Source organism: Oncorhynchus kisutch, linkage group LG15 (genome assembly GCF_002021735.2).
Source record: "Oncorhynchus kisutch isolate 150728-3 linkage group LG15, Okis_V2, whole genome shotgun sequence".
Classification (NCBI taxonomy): domain Eukaryota; kingdom Metazoa; phylum Chordata; class Actinopteri; order Salmoniformes; family Salmonidae; genus Oncorhynchus; species Oncorhynchus kisutch.
Window position 1 is genome coordinate 84,396,006 of NC_034188.2, and position 17,157 is coordinate 84,413,162.

The 17,157-nt window shown below is 46.9% G+C and overlaps 1 protein-coding gene across 2 annotated transcripts in view; it reads left to right on the plus strand.

The window, feature by feature from the left end:
* LOC109879228 (ventricular zone-expressed PH domain-containing protein) overlaps positions 1-17,157 on the plus strand; it is a 150,748-nt gene that overhangs the window by 104,093 nt on the left and 29,498 nt on the right. For both annotated transcript variants that reach the window (XM_031791207.1, XM_031791208.1), the window contains one exon: positions 14,763-14,880. In XM_031791207.1, the coding sequence (XP_031647067.1) occupies positions 14,763-14,880 (118 nt within the window). The remainder of the gene's footprint in view (positions 1-14,762; positions 14,881-17,157) is intronic.

Below are 17,157 nucleotides of genomic sequence, written 5' to 3' on the forward strand. Positions count from 1 at the left end.
CCCTGATCCGCTGGTCCCCTGGCCCTCTGGTCCGCTGATCCGCTGGTCCCCTGGCCCTCTGATCCGCTGGTCCTCTGGTCCTCTGGTCCTCTGATTCCCTGGCCCGCTGATCCCCTGGCCCCCTGATCCGCTGGTCCTCTGATCCCCTGGCCCTCTGGTCCCCTGATCCGCTGGTCCATTGATCCCCTGGTCCTCTGGTCCCCTGGTCCTCTGGCCCTCTGATCCCCTGGCCCTCTGGTCCTCTGATCCCCTGGCCCTCTGGTCCCCTGATCCGCTGGTCCGTTGATCCCCTGGCCCTCTGATCCCCTGGCCCTCTGATCCCCTGGCCCTCTGATCCCCTGGCCCTCTGGTCCTCTGATCCCCTGGCCCTCTGGTCCCCTGATCCGCGGGTCCCCTGGTCCTCTGGTCCGTTGATCCCCTGGCCCTCTGGTCCTCTGATCCCCTGGCTCTCATGTCCCCTGATCCGCGGGTCCCCTGGTCCTCTGGTCCGTTGATCCCCTGGCCCTCTGGTCCTCTGATCCCCTGGCCCTCTGGTCCCCTGATCCGCAGGTCCCCTGGTCCTCTGATCCCCTGGCCCTCTGGTCCTCTGATCCCCTGGCCCTCTGGTCCCCTGATCCGCGGGTCCCCTGGTCCTCTGGTCCGTTGATCCCCTGGCCCTCTGATCCCCTGGTCCCCTGATCCGCTGGTCCCCTGGCCCTCTGATCCACTGGTCCCCTGGCCCTCTGATCCACTGGTCCCCTGGCCCTCTGATCCTCAGGTCCCCTGATCCGCTGGTCCCCTTGTGCTCTGGTCCCCTGCAGTAAGAAACACATGGGTCTGACTGAGGCTTTATTACTCTGCTAATCAAATTCCTGCTGATAGGAAAAAGTCTAAGAGAGGCAAGCTCTTTATGAGAACACAGTACACAGGGGAAGGGAAGACAAGGCTTACATCTAGGAGAGCAGGGACAGGAGACAGAGGGGGAGAGGGTACAGAAGACGGGGGGCAAGAGAGGGGACAGGAGACAGAGGGGGAGAGAGTACAAGAGACAGGGGGGGAGAGGAGTAGACAGGGGCAGGAGACCGAAGGGAGAGAGGGCAGGAGACAGATGGGAGAGGGGACATGAGACAGAGGGGGAGAGAGTACAGGAGTAGGAGGGGGAGAGGAGACAGGGGGAGAGGGGACATGATACAGATGGGAGAGGAGACAGAAGGGGAGAGGGGATGGGAGACAGGGGGAGAGGGGACATGATACAGATGGGAGAGGAGACAGGAGACAGAGGGGGAGAGGGGATGGGAGACAGAGGGGGAGAGGGTACAGGAGATGGTGGGGTCTGGAGACTGAGGGGAGAGGAGACAGAGGGGAGAGGAGAGGAGACAGAGGGGAGATGGGAGAGGGGACAGGACACAGAGGGGAGAGGGGACAGGAGACAGAGGGGGAGGGGGTACAGAAGACAGGGGGGCTGGAGACAAAGGGGAGAGGAGACAGGGAGGAAGAGGGGGACAGCGGGCAAGAGTATGAAGGGAGAGGGGACAGGAGACAGAGGGGGCTAGAGACAGAGGGGAGAGGAGACAGAGGGGAGAGGAGACAGAGGGGAGAGGAGGCAGAGGGGAGAGGAGGCAGAGGGGAGAGGAGGCAGAGGGGAGAGGAGGCAGAGGGGACAGGAGGCAGAGGGGACAGGAGGCAGAGGGGACAGGAGGCAGAGGGGACAGGAGGCAGAGGGGACAGGAGGCAGAGGGGACAGGAGGCAGAGGGGACAGGAGGCAGAGGGGGAGAGAGGGCTGGAGACGGAGAGGAGAGGAGACAGAGGGGAGAGGAGACAGAGGGGACAGGAGGCAGAGGGGACAGGAGGCAGAGGGGACAGGAGGCAGAGGGGACAGGAGGCACAGGTGACAGAGGGGGAGAGGGGGATGGAGACGGAGGGGGAGAGGGGGCTGGAGACGGAGGGGGCAGGAGGCAGAGGGGGAGAGGAGACAGGAGGCAGAGGGGACAGGAAGCAGAGGGGAGAAGAGACAGAGGGGACAGGAGACAGAGGGGACAGGAGACAGAGGGGGCAGGAGACAGGGGCGAGGCAGTGGTAAAGTAAGAATGAGATTGGGGTAGAGAGACTGAGGGAGGGAGGAGGTAGAGAGACTGAGGGAGGGAGGAGGTAGAGAGACTGAGGGAGGGAGGAGGTGGAGAGAGACTGAGGGGAGAGGAGGTAGAGAGACTGAGGGAGGGAGGAGGTATAGGGTAAGAGATTACAAGAGGGTAAGGGTTGACATATGAGACCTGTTTTCTCCGTCAGAGCCAGTTTCAAATGTCATCACCCCAGCCCCTCTCACCTGTAATGTGTTTAAAATAGAGACCGACCAGTTTATTACTGCACAGCCTGGCTCGTTTCCTGTGTGTGTGTGCGTGTGTGTGTTTTTAATGGAATGTTACCAGTTTATGACACAGCCTGGCTGAGCCCAGCATAGCTGCTCTCCTATAAATTACTCTTACGACCATCACAAGGAGCAAAACCTCCTTGGCTCTGTGTGTGTGTCTGTGTGTGTGTTCAAATGAACTGCTGGGGGTAGTTCTCACCAGAGCGAAGCATCAGCAGAATGAATTCTTTGTTTCTCAATAGTGTTTTCCATGGAACAGACGCACAGGATCGTAATTCAACCGGCTCCAGGAGAGGGCATCACTCTAAACCATAACAGAGAGGAAAGAGGGATGGAGAAAAATAAGAGACTGAAAGAGAGGCCACAATCATTTCCACCTGGAAGAGTAGGCTATTAGTAGGTTATTTCTGTGGTGTGTTTATAATACCTCTTTAAAATAGAGTACTTTTCTACCCCCCTGCACCTACTATTTTACCTACTATTTTACTCTCTCTCTCTCTCTCTCTCTCTCTCTCTCTCTCTCTCTCTCTCTCTCTCCCTCTCCCTCTCCCTCTCCCTCTCCTGAAGTTTACCAAAATGGGGACAGTTGCAGGAGGTCTTGGTGAAATCTCTTCTGCATCTTGAAAACATTAGAAGAATATCATTCTGGCAGTGACAGAGCATACAGAGAGACACACACAGGGTTTTCTAGATGTTTAAATAGATACAGTAGGTGCTATTCAGACTCGGCCACATAATCTAGCTATTGTTTCTGAAACTCTGTCAAAACCACCTTCCCACTTGTGATTGTGCAAAGATGTGTGTGTGTGTGTGTCATACGTCGTTATCCTCATCCGTCAAATTTGACATTTGTGGTGTTAATTACACGCATAGATCACTTCCAGGAAATTCAGGACGTTGCCCTGTGGCAGTCCTGGCACCGTTGTGCTTGGGGTTTTGGGATTGGTGGTGGTGATTGTGTTGACATATTTCTTTCTGGCCGGTCACAATAGGTTATTTTGGATAATTTTCCCTTATTTCCCAACCCAAGGTTTCCTTCTCTGTATTTGTATTGCCCAATTTTAAAGCGTAGAAAGTGTGTGTGTGTGTAGAGGTGTAGACATGTTGTCTGATGTGTCATAACTCATTAGTCTGTCTCTGTGGGATGAGTCAGCAGAACAGCGCTGATTGGGCAGGAGCTGGGATGGATGGAACTTTTGCCTGCTGCGTCATATCCCTGAGTCATGGTATAGTGACCTTTGACCCTGTGTGGGCTCAGCTGAAGTGACTCCCCTGGAGCTCAGTCTGACAGGGAGGGAAGCTGAGGTAACTCCCCTGGAGCTCAGTCTGACAGGGAGGGAGGGAAGCTGAGGTGACTCCCATGGAGCTCAGTCTGACAGGGAGGGAAGCTGAAGTAACTCCCCTGGAGCTCAGTCTGACAGGGAGGGGGGAAGCTGAGGTGAATATCCAAGATTGTGTAGCAGTGCAGACGTGTTTGTCATTGTGTTTGTCATTGTCCCTTTTTTGTATGTATTTCAATATTTTTCAATCTCTTTTTCCATTTTTAAATTAAATATACCTTCCGGCAACCCACCTCACCCAATGTGATACGGACCTGCTATTTTTAGACCTTATAGCTAGAACCTCCATCAGAAGCTAACCAGCTAATTAGCTACTAGCTATTTAGTCATTGTTAGCCATTGCTAGCGGCCTTTACCTTTAGCTCAGAACCCAGATGCTTTTAGCCTGGATAATACCCGCCAGTGCACAGAGCGATATCAACCCTGAGCATACTGGACTGCTTTTTTCCACTACATCACCAGATTCCTGACGTAAGCTCTGGACCATTACTCCACATCATCGCAGCTAGCTAGCTGCTACCGATTGGCCCAGCCCGGAAGCTAGCCTTGAGCCAGTCCAATCTCCTGGCCTGCTCAGTGGACCCTGTGTTCACTCGGCTACACAGCTGATGCCTCCCGGACTCTTCACTAACACGACTAGAAGCCACTACATCACAGGATTCCTGCTGTAAGCTCTTGACCTTTGCATCAGTTCATCGCCGCTAGATAGCTGCTACCGAGTGGCTATAGTGGCTAACGCCCTTGTCCCGAAGCTAGCACCAGTTAGCCTCGAGCCAGGCGTATCTCCCGGCTAGCAAACAAAACTACTCCAGCTACAATTCCTCTTTAGCCAATTGGATCCATCACGACTGGTCTGCCGACGTAATTCCATCCGATGTGCTCTCAACCGGCCTTTGTCGGACGTCGGGGAAGACGCTTCTACTAGGCCTGGCTCGCTAACTTTAGGAACGTGTTCCCCGCTGGCTAGCATAGTAAAGACTACCTAACGGCTCCCTGTTTCATCTATTGCTGTTCACTGGACCCTATGATCATCTGGCTACATAGCTGATGCCTGCTGCAATGTTCATTAATCACGGTACTCCATTTTTGTTTATTTTGTTTTTCTGTCGGGCCCAGCCTCGAACTCTGGTCCTGTGTGTAATTAACTGACCCTCTCTGCCCATTCATCGCAATTTTACCTGTTGTTATTGTCTTAGCTGATTAGCTGTTGTTGTCTTAGCTAGCTCTCTCAATCAACACCTGTGATTGCTTTATTCCTCGCTTTATGTCTCTCTCTAATGTCAATATGCCTTGTATACTGTTGTTTAGGGTAGTTATCATTGTTTTATTTTACTGCGGAGCCCCTAGTCCCACTCAACATGCCTCAGATAGCTCTTTTGTCCCACCTCCCACATGCAGTGACCTTACCTAGCATAACTAGTGCCTCCAGAGATGCAACCTCTCTTATCGTCACTCAATGCCTAGGTTTACCTCCACTGTACCCGCACCCTACCATACCCCTGTCTGTACATTATGCCCTGAATCTATTCTACCACGCCCAGAAATCTGCAACTTTTCAGGGAAGTCAGGAACCAATACACACAGTCAGTTAGGAAAGCAAAGGCTAGCTTTTTCAAACAGAAATGTGCATCCTGTAGCTCTAACTCCAAAAAAGTTCTGGGACACTGTGAATAAGAGCACCTCCTTCCAGCTGCCCACTGCACTGAGGCTAGGAAACACTCTCACCACCGATAAATCCACGATAATCGACAATTTCAAGAAGCATTTCGCTATGGCTGGCCATGCTTTGCTCCTGGCTACCCCAACCCCGGCAAACAAGCCTCCACAGCTTCTCCTTCACTCAAATCCAGATAGCAGATGTTCTGAAAGAGCTGCAAAACCTGGACCCTTACAAATCAACTGGGCTAGACAATCTGGACCCTCTGTTTCTAAAATTATCCGCCGCCATTGTTGCAACCCCTATTACTAGTCTGTTCAACCTCTCTTCTGTATCGTCCGAGATTCCTAATCCCCCTCTTCAAAGGGGAGACACTCTAGACCAAAACTGTTACAGACCTATATCCATCCTGTCCTGCCTTTCTAAAGTCTTCGAAAGCCAAGTTAACAAACAGATCACTGACCATTTCAAATCCCACCGTACCTTCTCCGCTGTGCAATCCGGTTTCCGAGCTGGTCACGGGTGCACCTCAGCCACGCTCATGCTACTAAACGTTATCATAACCGCCATCGATAAAATATGAAGTTCAGTGTGTCAAATCGGAGGGCCTGTTGTCCAGACCTCTGGCAGTCTCTATGGGGGTCCCTTTGGTCTCAACGTAGACTTTGACCTGAAGCCATTCTTGTGATTATTGTGACTTTGCCTTTGTAATTGTTTGTAGGCTTATGTAGTCTAAATTGAATCTATGATCATACCCTATCTATTTATTCTTTGTATGTTATTTTAATATTTGAGAATTAAACAATGATATTAGGCCATTACTTGGCCATGATTACAGACACCTGTGTGTGTAAACGAGTCACCCTGCAGTGTTTGTGATTATACCTAGATGAAGACAGCGCGCATGTCGAAACGTTGGACATTACATTTTTGCATCTGAGCTCTTAGAGTGTGCGGCGCTCTTTTATTTTCAAGTTTTCCGCTAGCCAGCACCTCGTCTAAATAGGTGTGCTTTCTTTTTCCTCTAGATAACTCTCTATGGGGGTACAATAGGGTTCAATTTTCGGGCTGACTCTTTTCTCTGTTTATATCAATGATGTGGCGCTTGCTGCGGTTGATTCCTTGATCCACCTCTACACGGACGACACCCTTCTGTATACTTCTGGCCCTTCTTTAGACACTGTTAACAAACCTCCAAACGAGCTTCAATGCCATACAACACTCCTTCCGTGGCCTCCAACTGCTCTATCCTATTTCGCAACAAAGCCTCCTTCACTCACGCTGCTAAACATACCCTCGTAAAACTGACTATCCTACCGATCCTCGACTTTGGCGATGTCATTTACAAAGTACCCTCCAACACTCTACTCAGAAAACTGGATGCGGTCTATCACAGTGCCATCCGTTTAGTCACCAAAGCCCCATATACCTTCCACCACTGCAACCTGTATTCTCTTGTCAGCTGGCCCTCGCTACATATTCGTTGTCAAACCCACTGGCTCCAGGTCATCCATAAGTCTATGCTAGGTAAAGCTCCGCCTTATCTCAATTCACTGGTCACCATAACAACACCCACCCGTAGCACGCGCACCAGCAGGTTTATCTCACTGGTCACCCCCAAACCCAACACCTCCTTTGGCTGCCTTTCCTTCCAGTTCTCTGCTGTCAATGACTGGAACGAATTGCAAAAATCACTGAAGTTGGAGACTTATATCTCCCTCACTAACTTTAAGCATCAGCTATCTGAGCAGCTAACCGATCGCTGCAGCTGTACACAGCCCATCTGTAAATAGCCCAACTACCTACCTCATCCCCTTATTGTTTTTATTTACTTTTTTTGCACACCGGTATTTCTACTTGCTCATCATCATCTGCACATCTATCACTCCAGTGTTAATTTGCTAATTTGTAATTACTTTGCTACTATGGCCTATTTATTGCCATACCTCCTTATTCCATTTGCATACACTGTATATAGATTTTTCTATTGAGTTATTGACTGTACATTAGTTTATTCCATGTGTAACTCTGTTTTTTTTGTCGAGCTGCTTGGCTTTATCTTGGCCAAGTCGCAGTTGTAAATGAGAACTTGTTCTCATCTAGCCTACCTGGTTAAATAAAGGTGAGTCTGACAGGGAGTGGGGTAAGCTGAGGTGACTCTCCAGGCGCTGAGTCTGACAGGGAGTGGGGTAAGCTGAGGTGACTCTCCCAGGGCTGAGTCTGACAGGGAGTGGGGTAAGCTGAGGTGACTCTCCCGGGGCTGAGTCTGACAGGGAGTGGGGGAAGCACAGTTATAGATAGATGACTGGATCTAAGTCAGTCATTCATCACACATTGACACACTGTTACAGGCTTTGGTTTTTCCATGTATGTTTTAAGGTTAGATGTTAGCTCGTTAGCATGTGGCTAGCATGTGGCTGGCCCAGGTGATGTTTAATTGTGGCTGGCCCAGGTGATATTTAATTGTGGCTGGCCCAGGTGATATTTAATTGTGGCTGGCCCAGGTGATATTTAATTGTGGCTGGCCCAGGTGATATTTAATTGTGGCTGGCCCAGGTGATATTTAATTGTGGCTGGCCCAGGTGATATTTAACTGTGGCTGGCCCAGGTGATATTTAACTGTGGCTGGCCCAGGTGATATGTAATTGTGGCTGGCCCAGGTGATATTTAACTGTGGCTTTTTGCTAAACTTTTTGGTTTGCTTCCTGTCTTTAAGTTTGGTGTGGGTGTTTCTTTTGTTTGCCTCTTCTTGGGAAAATTTAGTGGGTCTCATGGTGGGTGTCTTTTAGTTCGCAGTTGTTGTTGCTATGCAACTTTCAGTGGATGCCAACCATGAGTGTCTTTCAGAAACCCTCCTAAAACTCTACCTGTTTAGATTTGGTTGTTGTCAGTGACTCTTTGTTAGTTCCCCCTTCTGTTTGAGCGAATATATATATATATATATATATATATATAAATATATATATAATTGCTGGGGAACTTAATCGTGAATCACACTTACTCGTTAATTTTCATGACAGCCAGGTAGGCTGTACACCTGTTGTAAATATAAGCAATGTGCTTAACACATGCACACGCAGGCACACTTACGGTTTTCTAGGTGTGAAGGATAGTCGGACCAAAATGCAGCATGTAGATTTGCGATCCATGTTTAATGAATAACGTGAAACACGAATAAACACAAAACACTACAAAACAAAGAACATAATGAAAACCGAAACAGCCTATACTAGTGAAAACTAACGCATAGACAGGAACAAGGACACTAAGGACAATCACCCACGACAAACTCAAAGAATATGGCTGCCTAAATATGGTTCCCAATCAGAGACAACGATAAACACCTGCCTCTGATTGAGAACCACTCCAGACAGCCATAGACTTTGCTAGATTAACCCACTAGCTACAATCCCAATACATACACACCAAAACCCCAAGACAAAACATACCACAATACAAAAACCCCATGCCACACCCTGGCCTGACCCAATACATGAAGAAAAACACAAAATACTTAGACCAGGGCGTGACACACACACTCTTTTTCTCTGTCTCTCTCTGTCTCTGTGTTTTTGTCAACCTGTTGTGTCTCGAACCAAAACCACTGAAGACCTATAGGTTCACACAATGAAGGCCTATAGGTTCACACACTGAAGACCTATAGGTTCACACACTGAAGGCCTATAGGTTCACCACTGAAGACCTATAGGTTCACACACTGAAGGCCTATAGGTTCACACACTGAAGGCCTACAGGTTCACACACTGAAGACCTATAGGTTCACACACTGAAGGCCTATAGGTTCACACACTGAAGACCTATAGGTTCACACACTGAAGGCCTATAGGTTCACACACTGAAGACCTATAGGTTCACACACTGAAGGCCTATAGGTTCACACACTGAAGACCTATAGGTTCACCACTGAAGGCCTATAGGTTCACACACTGAAGGCCTATAGGTTCACCACTGAAGACCTATAGGTTCACACACTGAAGGCCTATAGGTTCACACACTGAAGGCCTATAGGTTCACACACTGAAGACCTATAGGTTCACCACTGAAGGCCTATAGGTTCACACACTGAAGGCCTATAGATTCACCACTGAAGACCTATAGGTTCACACACTGAAGGCCTATAGGTTCACACACTGAAGGCCTATAGGTTCACACACTGAAGACCTATAGGTTCACACACTGAAGACCTATAGGTTCACACACTGAAGGCCTATAGGTTCACACACTGAAGGCCTATAGGTTCACACACTGAAGGCCTATAGGTTCACACACTGAAGGCCTATAGGTTCACACACTGAAGACCTATAGGTTCACACACTGAAGGCCTATAGGTTCACACACTGAAGGCCTATAGGTTCACACACTGAAGGCCTATAGGTTCACACACTGAAGACCTATAGGTTCACCACTGAAGGCCTATAGGTTCACACACTGAAGGCCTATAGGTTCACCACTGAAGACCTATAGGTTCACACACTGAAGACCTATAGGTTCACCACTGAAGGCCTATAGGTTCACACACTGAAGGCCTATAGGTTCACCACTGAAGACCTATAGGTTCACACACTGAAGGCCTATAGGTTCACACACTGAAGGCCTATAGGTTCACACACTGAAGACCTATAGGTTCACACACTGAAGACCTATAGGTTCACACACTGAAGGCCTATAGGTTCACACACTGAAGGCCTATAGGTTCACACACTGAAGGCCTATAGGTTCACACACTGAAGGCCTATAGGTTCACACACTGAAGGCCTATAGGTTCACACACTGAAGACCTATAGGTTCACACACTGAAGGCCTATAGGTTCACACACTGAAGACCTATAGGTTCACCACTGAAGGCCTATAGGTTCACACACTGAAGGCCTATAGGTTCACCACTGAAGACCTATAGGTTCACACACTGAAGGCCTATAGGTTCACACACTGAAGACCTATAGGTTCACCACTGAAGACCTATAGGTTCACCACTGAAGACCTATAGGTTCACCACTGAAGACCTATAGGTTCACACACTGAAGGCCTATAGGTTCACACACTGAAGGCCTATAGGTTCACACACTGAAGACCTATAGGTTCACCACTGAAGACCTATAGGTTCACACACTGAAGTCCTATAGGTTCACACACTGAAGGCCTATAGGTTCACACACTGAAGACCTATAGGTTCACACACTGAAGGCCTATAGGTTCACACACTGAAGACCTATAGGTTCACCACTGAAGGCCTATAGGTTCACACACTGAAGGCCTATAGGTTCACCACTGAAGACCTATAGGTTCACACACTGAAGGCCTATAGGTTCACACACTGAAGACCTATAGGTTCACCACTGAAGACCTATAGGTTCACCACTGAAGACCTATAGGTTCACACACTGAAGGCCTATAGGTTCACACACTGAAGGCCTATAGGTTCACACACTGAAGGCCTATAGGTTCACACACTGAAGGCCTATAGGTTCACACACTGAAGGCCTATAGGTTCACACACTGAAGACCTATAGGTTCACCACTGAAGACCTATAGGTTCACACACTGAAGTCCTATAGGTTCACACACTGAAGGCCTATAGGTTCACACACTGAAGACCTATAGGTTCACACACTGAAGGCCTATAGGTTCACACACTGAAGGCCTACAGGTTCACCACTGAAGACCTATAGGTTCACCACTGAAGACCTATAGGATCACACACTGAAGACCTATAGGTTCACCACTGAAGACCTATAGGTTCACCACTGAAGACCTATAGGTTCACACACTGAAGGCCTATAGGTTCACACACTGAAGGCCTATAGGTTCACACACTGAAGGCCTATAGGTTCACACACTGAAGGCCTATAGGTTCACACACTGAAGACCTATAGGTTCACACACTGAAGGCCTATAGGTTCACACACTGAAGACCTATAGGTTCACCACTGAAGACCTATAGGTTCACACACTGAAGGCCTATAGGTTCACACACTGAAGACCTATAGGTTCACACACTGAAGGCCTATAGGTTCACACACTGAAGACCTATAGGTTCACACACTGAAGACCTATAGGTTCACCACTGAAGGCCTATAGGTTCACCACTGAAGACCTATAGGTTCACACACTGAAGGCCTATAGGTTCACACACTGAAGACCTATAGGTTCACACACTGAATGCCTATAGGTTCACACACTGAAGACCTACAGGTTCACCACTGAAGACCTACAGGTTCACCACTGAAGACCTACAGGTTCACCACTGAAGACCTATAGGTTCACCACTGAAGACCTACAGGTTCACCACTGAAGACCTATAGGTTCTCCACTGAAGGCCTACAGGTTCACCACTGAAGACCTACAGGTTCACCACTGAAGACCTATAGGTTCACCACTGAAGGCCTACAGGTTCACCACTGAAGACCTATAGGTTCTCCACTGAAGGCCTACAGGTTCACCACTGAAGACCTATAGGTTCACCACTGAAGACCTATAGGTTCACCACTGAAGACCTATAGGTTCACCACTGAAGACCTATAGGTTCACCACTGAAGACCTATAGGTTCACCACTGAAGGCCTACAGGTTCACCACTGAAGACCTATAGGTTCACCACTGAAGACCTATAGGTTCACCACTGAAGGCCTACAGGTTCACCACTGAAGACCTATAGGTTCACCACTGAAGACCTATAGGTTCACCACTGAAGGCCTACAGGTTCACCACTGAAGACCTATAGGTTCACACACTGAAGGCCTATAGGTTCACCACTGAAGACCTATAGGTTCACACACTGAAGGCCTATAGGTTCACACACTGAAGACCTATAGGTTCACCACTGAAGGCCTATAGGTTCACCACTGAAGACCTATAGGTTCACACACTGAAGGCCTATAGGTTCACACACTGAAGACCTATAGGTTCACACACTGAATGCCTATAGGTTCACACACTGAAGACCTACAGGTTCACCACTGAAGACCTACAGGTTCACCACTGAAGACCTACAGGTTCACCACTGAAGACCTATAGGTTCACCACTGAAGACCTACAGGTTCACCACTGAAGACCTATAGGTTCTCCACTGAAGGCCTACAGGTTCACCACTGAAGACCTACAGGTTCACCACTGAAGACCTATAGGTTCACCACTGAAGGCCTACAGGTTCACCACTGAAGACCTATAGGTTCTCCACTGAAGGCCTACAGGTTCACCACTGAAGACCTATAGGTTCACCACTGAAGACCTATAGGTTCACACACTGAAGGCCTATAGGTTCACACACTGAAGACCTATAGGTTCACACACTGAATGCCTATAGGTTCACACACTGAAGACCTACAGGTTCACCACTGAAGACCTACAGGTTCACCACTGAAGACCTATAGGTTCTCCACTGAAGGCCTACAGGTTCACCACTGAAGACCTACAGGTTCACCACTGAAGACCTACAGGTTCACCACTGAAGACCTATAGGTTCACACACTGAAGACCTATAGGTTCACCACTGAAGACCTATAGGTTCACCACTGTACTAAAATGTCTATAATATATATAAAGGCTGTTAAGATTCTGTATTCATGTTTCAATAAAGGAGTATATATATTTGGCCTGGTGAAGAGGTTTTATGCGCTGACTGAATGGAAGCTGATAATTGTGATATTTTTACTCTGCTGCTCTCTGGAATCATGACCGAGTACAAATGTATCCGGCTGAGACACTCACTATGTGGTCTGGAGCCCGGACTTGGTTACTACAACGCAAAGCATTAGCACCTATCTGTACAACCCTACCAGGCATAGGTGAACACAGTGTGTGTGGTGTACGTGTGTGTGTGTGTGTGTGTGTTTGTGTCTGTCTGTCTGTCTGTCTGTGTGTGTGTGTGTGTGTGTACACCCTAGACCTCCATTGCAGACCCCGGGGACCCCTGTCACATGCCAAGGGTTATACTTCACTTTATACTGTAAATGAACCCTCCGTTTTAAATGCTACTTTAATGCTTGACGTATAAGTTATGGATGAGCCGGGTGCTGAGGCATTTTGGGTCTTACAATGGAAAGACAGTGAAAAATACGATCCATTATGCTCATCAGTCATCATTCATCTTGATTAAACTGAAATAATCTCTTTCTCTCTCTCTCTCTGTGTGTCTTTTTCTCTCTTTCTCTCTCATTATCTTTCTCTGTCTCTCTCTCTCTTTCTCTCGGTCTCTTTTTCTCTGTCGTTCCCTCTAATCTTTCTCTCTTTCTCTCTGTCTTTCTTTTTCTCTGTCTTTCTTTCTTTTTCTCTCTCTGTCCTTTTCTCTCTCTTTCTCTCTAACCCACAGATGTTCCCAGTCTAGTTTGCCTGTGTTTTTTGTACTTGCTCTTATATCTCTTTGAGTGTTCGTAAGACAGACATGTCAAATAAATTATCTCTAATTCTCTCTATCTTTCTCTCTTTCTCAATTCAAAGGGCTTTATTGGCTTGGGAAACATATGTTTACATTTCCAAAACAAATGGAATAGACATTTAATTAACAAAGGGAAATAAACAATCAGTAAAAATTATACTCACAAAGGTTTTAAAAGAATATTGACATTTCAAATGTTATATTATTGACTTTGTACAGTGTAACAATGTACAAAGAGTTGAAGTATGAACGAGAAAATTATTAATGGGTATGGGTCACATATCTAGCTGCTGTGATGGCCCACTGGTATTTCACCTAACATATATGGGAGTTTATCAATGTTTGATTTGTTTTCACATTTTTTGGTGGATCTGTGTAATCTGAGGGAAATATGTGTCTCCTAATATGGTCATACATTGGGCAGGAGATGCAGAAGTGCAGGTCCGTTTCCTCCTCATTTTGTGGGCAGTGTGCACATAGCCTGTCTTTTCACGAGAGCCAGGTCTTCCTTTAAGTTTGGGTCAGTCATAGTGGTCAGGTATTCGGCTGCTGTGTACTCTCTGTTTAGGGCCAGGAAGCATTCTAATTTTCTATGTGTTTTTGATGATTCTCTTCCAGTGTGTCAAATAGTTATATTTTTGCTTTCTCATGATTTGGTTGGGTCTAAATGTGTTTCGGTCCTGGGGCCTGTTTGTTTTTTGTGAACAGAGCCCCTGGACCAGCTGGCTTAGGGGACTCTTCTCTAGGTTTGTCTCTTTGTAGGTGATGGCTTTGTGGGGGAATGTGTGTGCATCACTTCCTTTTAGGTGGTTGTAGAATTTAACATCTCTTTTCTGGATGTTGATAACTAGCGGGTATCGTCCTAATTCTGTTCTGCCTGCATTATTTTGGCTTTTGCGTTGTACACAAAGTATATTTTTGAAGAATTGCACTCCTTGGTTGGCGACAGAAGCACCAGATCATCAGCAAACAGTTGACATTTGCTTTCTGAGTCTCTCTCTCTCTCTCTCTCTCTCTCTGTAGGACCTGGACAGTCTGCAGATCCTTCTGGAGGAGGTGCGTTTCTTTGACCTGTTTGGCTTCAGTGAAGAGGAGGGCAGCTGGCTCTGCTACATGTGCAACAACCCAGAGAAGGCCACAGGTAAAACACCTGAATCTCTCTGTCTAACATAGCACACCTCAACCTCTCTGTCTAATATAACACACCTCAACCTCCCTGTCTAATATAACACACCTCAACCTCCCTGTCTAATATAACACACCTCAACCTCCCTGTCTAATATAACACACCTCAATCTCCCTGTCTAACATAGCACACCTCAACCTCCCTGTCTAACATAGCACACCTCAACCTCCCTGTCTAATATAACACACCTCAACCTCCCTGTCTAACATAACACACCTCAACCTCCCTGTTCTCATCTGTCTAACATAACACACCTGTTCTCATCTGTCTACTATAACACACCTGTTCTCATCTGTCTAATATAACACACCTGTTCTCATCTGTCTACTATAACACACCTGTTCTCATCTGTCTACTATAACACACCTGTTCTCATCTGTCTACTATAACACACCTGTTCTCATCTGTCTAATATAACACACCTGTTCTCATCTGTCTACTATAACACACCTGTTCTCATCTGTCTAATATAACACACCTGTTCTCATCTGTCTACTATAACACACCTGTTCTCATCTGTCTAACATAACACACCTGTTCTCATCTGTCTACTATAACACACCTGTTCTCATCTGTCTAATATAACACACCTGTTCTCATCTGTCTACTATAACACACCTGTTCTCATCTGTCTACTATAACACACCTGTTCTCATCTGTCTACTATAACACACCTGTTCTCATCTGTCTAATATAACACACCTGTTCTCATCTGTCTAACATAACACACCTGTTCTCATCTGTCTAACATAACACACCTGTTCTCATCTGTCTAATATAACACACCTGTTCTCATCTGTCTAATATAACACACCTGCTCTCATCTGTCTAATATAACACACCTGTTCTCATCTGTCTAATATAACACACCTGTTCTCATCTGTCTAACATAACACACCTGTTCTCATCTGTCTACTATAACACACCTGTTCTCATCTGTCTACTATAACACACCTGTTCTCATCTGTCTAATATAACACACCTGTTCTCATCTGTCTACTATAACACACCTGTTCTCATCTGTCTAATATAACACACCTGTTCTCATCTGTCTAATATAACACACCTGTTCTCATCTGTCTAACATAACACACCTGTTCTCATCTGTCTACTATAACACACCTGTTCTCATCTGTCTAAAATAACACACCTGTTCTCATCTGTCTAACATAACACACATGTTCTCATCTGTCTAACATAACACACATGTTCTCATCTGTCTAACATAACACACCTGTTCTCATCTGTCTAACATAACACACCTGTTCTCATCTGTCTAATATAACACACCTGTTCTCATCTGTCTAACATAACACACCTGTTCTCATCTGTCTACTATAACACACCTGTTCTCATCTGTCTAATATAACACATCTCCATATGTGAAAATGGGGTGTTTGTATGTTTTGTAGTAAAAAAAAATGGAGAAAGAAAGGTGTTTCCAATTACATCATCGGTGTGCAAAGTGTGATTTTAACCAAGTGTGATTAGGCATTGCCACTAATTGCCTACTAATTGGTTGAAGATGTAATTGGAACCACTTATCTTCCTCTGTCTTTTTACTACAAAACGTAGAAACGTACAATTTTCACATATGTTGATGTTGGGATGGTGCAGGAGAGGATGAATATGAAGTGTACATATTTTTTTTTAAATGTCCTTTTAAGGTGAAAGGCCACCCCTTAAGGCCACCCCTTAAGCTTTTCTTTGTCTCATTCTACCCTGTCATCACCCTCTTATTTTCCAACGCCATCCATTCCCTCTCTAGGGCCACCTTACCGAGTGACGGATCACTCCCAGGACACACACACACACCATATGTCACCAACCTCTAACTGGAACAGATTGCTCTAACTGTGAAGTGTAATCATTTATCCACTTTAGTTTTGTTCTCCCAGGTAGTTATTGCTGATTGCACTGGTATGTATTAATAATCCCATGTGGCTTGTGTGTGGTGTACGGTATAATTGGGGTGGTCTGACTGGTGTGTGTGTGTTCACATGCGTGACCACACTTGGGATCAGAAACAGGTACCCCCGCCACACTGCCCCCTTTCTCCCGAGCTTTCACTCGCCTCCAGCACACACTTACACACACGCACACACACACACACACACACACACACACACACACACACACACACACACACACACACACACACACACACACACACACACACACACACACACACACACACACACACACACACACACACACACACAGAGGTAGGCT